General features: G+C 49.0%; 1 protein-coding gene across 1 annotated transcript in view; it reads left to right on the top strand.

Annotated features, from left to right (window-relative positions):
- The first annotated feature begins 589 nt into the window (after window positions 1-589).
- Window positions 590-7,608, top strand: part of zbtb40 (zinc finger and BTB domain containing 40) — a 14,894-nt gene continuing 7,875 nt past the window's right edge. The window contains 8 exon segments of the mRNA XM_085405457.1: window positions 590-1,043; window positions 1,143-1,325; window positions 1,645-2,069; window positions 2,431-2,573; window positions 3,746-3,959; window positions 4,133-4,516; window positions 5,197-5,403; window positions 7,257-7,421. Coding sequence (XP_085261583.1) covers window positions 1,174-1,325; window positions 1,645-2,069; window positions 2,431-2,573; window positions 3,746-3,959; window positions 4,133-4,516; window positions 5,197-5,403; window positions 7,257-7,421 — 1,690 coding nt within the window. The 5' untranslated portion in view covers window positions 590-1,043; window positions 1,143-1,173.

The raw sequence follows: 7,608 nt of genomic DNA, 5'->3' as shown, positions 1-7,608 counted from the left end.
GTTTAGCGTCAGACCGTCACGGAGCGGCCTTTAAGGTGTGGCGGACAAATGCAACAACAAAACGATACGACCGAGAGAACCGCGGCGGTATTCTGTAAATATAACAGTAAACGTGAATTCACTGTCTGTTAGCAGCGTGCTCCTGAAACGCGCCAACACTGACGGTAACGTCCTCCTCTCTGCCCCTTAATGCTCTCTGGTCGCTATAGTAACGGGTACGTATTTCTTTCAAAATAAGACGCACCTACAACACGACAAACCCCCTGGAAACCAGACATTTCACACCCGAGCTTCAACTCTCGCGGCCCGGTGCCAAACGACTCACGGACCGGTACCGGTCCAGTGCCCGGGGAACATCCGCTGTATTACGAATATATAACAGATTCTTGTTCCAGGCAAAAGCTTTTATGTATTTGTCGTTAATTTAATAATTTTGAGAGAATATATTTGTAATGAACTGTGGAGCTGTTGTTTGACACGAGCCCACACCGCACGTCCCTGAATGACTGCTCCGGTGAAGGCCCAACGGTCATACAAACAGATTTAAAGCGAACCGCTCGCTGTGATGAGACTTCTTCAACCGGAAGTGTCCCAATTTGTTCACGTACTGCGTGTCGCCATTTTCAAAACAGTTGAGCTTTATTGCGCACTGCAGAATTGTTCAGCAGAGAAGTTTAAATAAAGACTCGGATTGAATAATTCAAGGTACAGCCCTTAGTGATGGTCTGGGGTTTATTCTACTGGGAGCGCTCCTGTATCGCAGCGTGCTTCACTAATATTACAGGAACTAGTTACCTTCTCTGGAGCACATTAGCAACCTTAGCTAGGCTACAGCTAGTTACATTCCGGTAAACACTGTTTAAGAAGACTGAACGTTAGTTGCTGATAAGACGACACAGTGAAGACACCACGCGTTACCGTGTCCGGCATCACGTGGTGCTTCATACACTAGTTGATGTTGTAATAAAAACATTAGCTTTTTACACAGTAGTCGGATAAACTGCAGCTTTGTGTGAGTCTTTCTCGTGCTGCCGGCGCACAGAGTGAGTACGGTATAAACGCAGTTTTAGTGAAAAGTACCAGTGATGAGTTGTGATAATGCTGCAGGCCTGATTGTGTGTTTGGACATGAAACGATTACAGCTGTGGTTGGTGCAGTCGCCCTGAAACCAACATGATGGAGCTACCCAACTACAGCAGCCAGCTGATGCAGCAGCTGTGGGCCTTGAGGAAGGACGAGCACTTCTGCGACTGCACCATCTTGGTGGGAGAGGGTCGTCATCGCGCACATAAACTGGTGCTGGCTGCCTCCAGCATGCTTTTCAGGTAGACCTGGTGACTCTTCTGCAGTCACATATTTGGACCTTACAGTCGTTCATCTAATCTCAGCAGCGCTCCTGTGGAAGAATGAGTCAAATTCAGCTCATGAACTTTTAGTTTGGCTTTTTTAAAAATGTGTTTATTGAGGACCATGAAATCTAACACGTGAGTAGAGTTTATGAGCAGCTGTTACAGATGTGCTCTTTGTGTTTGCTCCCGTCATACTTTAATATTGATGCCAGCACGGTGTACAGGTGGCTGCTGCAGTCGCTGTTCGCTTTTATTACACTGCAGCTTAAAACCAGAACGGTGCTGTCTCCGTCAGGTCTCTCCTGGATGGCTCCGACACCATCTCCATCGACACAGCTGTGGTTTCCTCGCAGGAGTTTGGCTGCCTCCTGGACATGGTCTACACTGGTAAACTGCCTCCAGGTAAACACAACGTCAGTCGCATAGTCGCCGCTGCAGACAGCCTGCAGATGTATGACGTGGCCGTTGGCTTTAAGCAAGTCCTCACCAGCCTGGTGAACCAGAAGCCCCCGGTATCAGTGAGCTCCGCTGTGCCACACCTCACCGTGACCGACAAAGCCCCGAATATGAAGCCTGAAGGCTCAGCCTCGCCCAGCAAGCACAACCCGTCTTCAGACGAGGCGGAGGTGACGGACGAGCTGAAAAAAGAATCGTTTGAGCATGACCGCGATGACGAGCCGGCGATTAAAAGGGCCCGCGTGGAGCTCCCTGACACATCAGGTCATTCTTATGTTTAAACCCGTAGTTTGGGGAATTTAATGGTGTGAGTCGATCTAGGAATAATTCAAATCACACGTTACTGGAAATAGAGTCTAAAACAGGCGTGGGCAACGCCAGGCCTCGAGGGCCGGTGTCCTGCTGGTTTTAGGTGTGTCCCTGATCCGACACAGCTGATTGACCTCCAGATGTTCTCCAGAGGCCTGCTAATGAGCTCATCATGAGATTCAGGAGTGTTGACCCAGGATGAGATCTTAAACCTGCAGGACACCGGCCCTCCAGGCCTGGAGTTGCCCACGCCTGGTCTAAAATAGTCTCCCTACAATAAACAAGATAACAACTAGACTTTATTTTCTGTCCACAGGGCCCGAAGACATCAAATCCTCAGAAGGTGGCGACACGTCGGCAGCCAGGCTGTCCAGCGAGTCTGGTCTCCTCGCCAACACGTCGTCTGTTGTGGAACTGCTGAGCCAAGCAGCAGAGAGCCTGACAGAAAGAGAGCGACAGGTACAACAGGAAGCCCTGGTTCTTCTACAGTTTGACTCCATCTAATACCACCTTAGCTCACGGCTCGGCTACCTTTAACACCCAAAGAGCCGTTTGGACCCGGTTTCATAAAAAAGCCACCGAGCTGCAAACGCATCCAAAATGAAGATGCCCCTGTAAATACTGCTCTTTGACCTTCATGCTTTGTATAAACAACGACATACAAAGTGTGTTGCTTATGAAACACATGAAGTGCTACAGAGAAAACTACATTTTCTTTATGTACTAAAATACTAACAAGAAACCAACACAATAAAAAGCTGGAAGGATTCACGTAGCAAACTAACGGTCATCTCGCCTCTGAGCCTCCTGAGCCTCGAGCTGAATTTAAGAAATGCATTGGAAACAAATCTCTGTGTCACTGAAAAATATCTGCATCATCATAAATATTAATCTTACCTGGTTAACGGGACGATGGGATCGACACTGCATGAAGTTCCCGCTGTCGTCTGTGAGGCGTGGGTGGAGAGCAGCTGCTCACCTCCGTCTGTGGAGCTGAGGATCCACACGTTCGTGTCGGGATGCCGTTCCACGTCTCGGTTACCTCAGCATCACTGCAGTTATTCTCAGTGACAGTGGCCTCCTGAGGTGAAGTGTGGTGCTTGTTTGACCGACGAAAAATAATCAAATATCATTTAAATTTCATATTTCAAGATCACAGTAATCTCCCAGTGTAGAAGTCACTAACACTAATAAACACGTTTCAATTAAATACTATTCATTTATTTAATGTATTCATTGTCCCAGGCCCCGCGTGGCTCCAGAGCCGCGGGTTGAGAACCCCTCCCTTGCACGTTGTTTAACATGTTTGAGCCCTGAACAGTAGCTCTCCAGGCTGTCCCCCTTTGTTGGACAGTGTCAGGAATCACTCGAGCATGACCCGAAGCACAGTTGTGGCTCCACATAGAAGACGACGACAGTAACAGTGTATCTCTACGTACTGGAGCCAAAAGCACATTTCTGTTCCCATTTCGCTGACCGCACCACCTCATGGTCAGCGTACTGTGAGCGCACAACTCGCTCTGAGCTACAGCTGTGACGGCTCCTGGCTGTAGCTCGAGGGCGCCATCTACTGACTGGAAGGTTGCTGCTGCTCCACAATTTCATTTTGTTTGCACTTTGTGCTCTCTCAGGTTGTGTGTCGGTGCTGTGAGGAGGCTGATCCCAGCTCCGTGTCGGAGAAGCTGATGAGTAAAGTGAAAGAGGGTCAGATCGGAGAGGAGGGGCTTATCAAGCTGCTGCGCACCGCCAAGCAGAAAGCTTCATCGTCCTGTCCCACACAGCTGCTCCCTCTGCTGGAGGAGCTGGAGAGGAGCGTACGGCAGCCCGATGGCAGCCACACTGGAGGTAAAGACGAGCACCGGGAGTAACATGAAAGACGATGTGTAGGTCTGTCTTCATTAAGGACAGCTCGGTATTTATATACATTTGTGTCCGTCCAGCAAATGGACAGGATGTGATAGGAAGCTTTTTTAGTGGATGTCTTCTACGTATTTTGAGTCTGTCGTCCATGTTTGCAGCTGACTCAGAGCAGGAGAACAGGAGTGAAGATCGTGTCCAGGAAGAAGATGAAAACGGTGACGAGGCGGAGAACAAGGAGGAGCAGGAAGATGCAGCTGTAGCAACCGAGTGTTCCCCTCCCTGCTCCTCTCCTGCTTCCTGTCACGCCAAACCTTACTGCTGTCACTGGTGTAAGAAGAGCTTTGATTACAAGTGTCGAATGCTAGCACACATGAAGCGCTGCTCCATGTCCCAGGAGTGTGAGCAGCAGTGTCCCGAGTGTCCTGAGAAGCTGTCTAAGCGGGCCCTGCAGCGCCACCGGGCCGAGGCTCACCGCAGCGCCACGCGGGTCAAGAAGAAGGCGGCCTGTGACCTCTGCGGCCGCACCTTCGCCCACCCGTCGGGTAAAGTCACGTGACATTAAAGCAAGATTATTGATGTGATCAGTGTCTGTGCTGATCTCACAGCTGTTCTCAGGCTGCATCCACAGTGTTGGTGTTTGATAATGATCAGAGCAGGAACCGTCGATGAGGTACTGACGTGTTTCTTATTATGGCTTCTGGTTTCAGCATTTACTATACAGAAGCGTCACAAGCAGTAACACTACCTGAATTATCAGGTAAATATGAATGTAATGAAAACATGGGGCTGCTGGTTTAATCCCAGTCAGAGATGGAAGCTGCGAGCTGGCAGCCAGCACTGCTAGCTGCTGCTGTGCTTCTGTTTCTTTTGTTGAGTGGAGTATAACTTTGTGCTGCTTTACATTTGATGTTGCTGCTAGGCTACAGTCTAAATCTCAAAAGGACCTGAAACAGGTCATTTCACCAGCAAAGAAACCTTCTAAGGCAGGAACACCGTACCTGACAGATGTGTGGTTTCCCCGCTGTGCACTCGACTCTGGTCAGCACAGCTGCAGTGCGTACAGCGTAGGCAGCAAACGTGTGCTGCCGTGTGCAAAAGGACTGTGGGAAAGATCACATCTGTCGTAACATGAACTCTGAGCTCAGTTTGGGGCCAGCTCGCGCGTCACAGCACAGCGATCGTTTCACTTTGTTCCATTTAATGAGTGCTTCTCATTTCTTAGGTATGATTTACCACAAGCGCACTGAGCACTTTGAAGAGAAGCCGTTTGCTTGTGATGAATGCGGCGCGAAGTTTGGTGCAAACTCATCTCTGAAGAATCACATGAGGCTGCACACAGGGGAGAAACCCTACCACTGCAAGCACTGTGACATGAGCTTCAGCGTGGCTGCTGCACTTGCATACCACACCAAAAAGAGACACTCTGAGGGTAAGACACACACACACACACACACACACACACACACACACACACATTTGGGGTTGTGTGATATACAAGTGGTGATATGTGTCTTTCACGTGTAACAGCTTGTCACTGATACAAGAACAAAACAAAGATTCAACATCCAGGACAAACCAGAGAGATAAAGTGTTGAGACTTCAAACCCACAGAGTTATGATGATGATGTTATTGATAGGTGACACACCTATCACCAAGGAAACCAAGGGGAGAAAGAGAGAGGAAGGAGGGATCGCACAAAGCGTGGAGGTTGAAAAGCTCCGTTTGGCTGGCTGTGATATCCACCTTAGTGGTGTCAGTGTGGAGCTGTAGAGTCCCGCGCATCATCACAGTGCACCAGTATGGTTCTTTTGTTCCAGTTGAGGTGACTGTGCTGTTGTAGTGGGCAGGGCTGTGGTCATTACTTTTAGGTCTGTGTTTATTAAAGACAGTGGGCGACCACTGCAGGGTTAGACTGGGTTTTAGGAGAGTGTTACTGGGAGACAGAGCTCAAAGAGCAGCTTTAAGCCTGAAGCCTTTTCCAAAAGCATGAATCAAGGCTGAGCTGGACCCAAGGACCTGTGCTACACAGCTCGTTTGCTTCATCTGGATTCACCCTGACATGTCCATCAGGTTCTGACTCTGTAAACCAACCCGGGGTTTCCCCTTCACGTCCACATGAAGGTGTGCTGTCGGCAGGATCGGGCTAATCTAAGAGATCCCGTGTCACAGATCATGTGACTAAACTGGTGATTCAAATCTATAAGGAACATAGGAATATAACAGTAAACTACAAGGTCGTATAATTATCACATTAAAAAGTCTGCTGTGATGCTGCTGCTGGAGGTTTGTGTTGCTAGAGAACAGCAGGAAACAAGGATAGGCTTGGAGACACTGGTTCCCACTGGAGACACTGGTTCCCACTGGAGACACTGGTTCCCACACAGTGGGAGGACGTCACTGCCTTCAAAGATGAAGCTGAAGGATCACGCTTCAGATGAATCTTGGATGGATTTGTGGAAATTTGTTGAATAAAGTTGAATATAAAGTTAGAAATAAGAAACACACCAGCACACATGACAAAAGAAGAGGAATCTAGTGGTGGTGGAATAGCTGAGGAACATGGAGCGCTTCATCGGCAGTCACACTACCTGGAACAAGCCTTTCCCAGCAGAAACACAGGCTGAAGACTGAAATGCTTTCAGATGTTTGTAGAATTTGATGAATGAGCTTAATGGTATAAGATCAGCAACCAGCCAGCTGAAGTGTAAAAAGCAGCAGTGGTGAAAAATGTGCTAAATGAAGCCGACAAAGTACCTAAACAGAGCTTCATTTGGTGAAATGTGCAAAACATAACAAGCAGAAGGTGCTGCGGTGCATCCAAACGCAGAGAGGCAGCTGAGCAGGCAGCTTATAACCTCCCGTGTGACACAAACACACAGGAGGCTGATGTGCGTCGCAGCCGCGCTGAAGACTCGAGCGTACAATGTTTTTTAAAAGCAGCATTTCAATAATAATCCTGCAGAGAAGCTGAGAGTCGCACAGACGCACAGAGGTTTGTGCGACTCAGCTCGAGTCTGTGGACGACAAAACACAACAGCGCAGCCAAACTGGGCAGTTTCCAGTCTGGCTGTGCTGTTTTGTACTTTTCTGCCCACCTTTAAGGCCTTTGGGTCTCACTGCATCTGTGTGATGACGGCGCGGCGGCGAGCCAATCAGAGGGTGTCCTGGCTCCTCCAGGCTGTTTGCTGTGCAACACCCAGAAACCAACAGCGTGCACAGATGCAGTATTTCTATCATGCAGCATGTACAGACAACATTTGTGTGCTTCTTTGATTTTCCAGGGAAGATGTATGTGTGCCAGTACTGCAAGGCTGTCTTCGCCCAGTCCATAGAGCTGACGCGTCACGTGCGGACGCACACGGGAGACCGGCCCTACGTATGCCGAGAGTGTGGCAAAGGCTACAGCCAGGCCAGCGGGCTCACTGTGCACCTGCACACCTTCCACCGTAAGAACGTTTTTGCAGTAAAGTTTGGAAAAGTAAATCTGCATTTACATACTGGCTTCTCTGACATATGAAGGACTGGCACTGATGATCCATACATGCAGCTGTTTTTGGGGTGGGGCACTTTTCATTTAACAGCCATGTTGTCAAAGGCGGACGTGTTCCTGTAGCGGCTTCAGGCCGACTGCAC

This window comes from Rhamphochromis longiceps, linkage group LG5 (assembly GCF_057381845.1).
Source record: "Rhamphochromis longiceps isolate RC_006_pf linkage group LG5, R_longiceps_female_GT1.1, whole genome shotgun sequence".
NCBI lineage: Eukaryota > Metazoa > Chordata > Actinopteri > Cichliformes > Cichlidae > Rhamphochromis > Rhamphochromis longiceps.
Note: the sequence above shows the minus strand (reverse complement) of the source record. Positions and strands in the feature narration are given on the sequence as shown.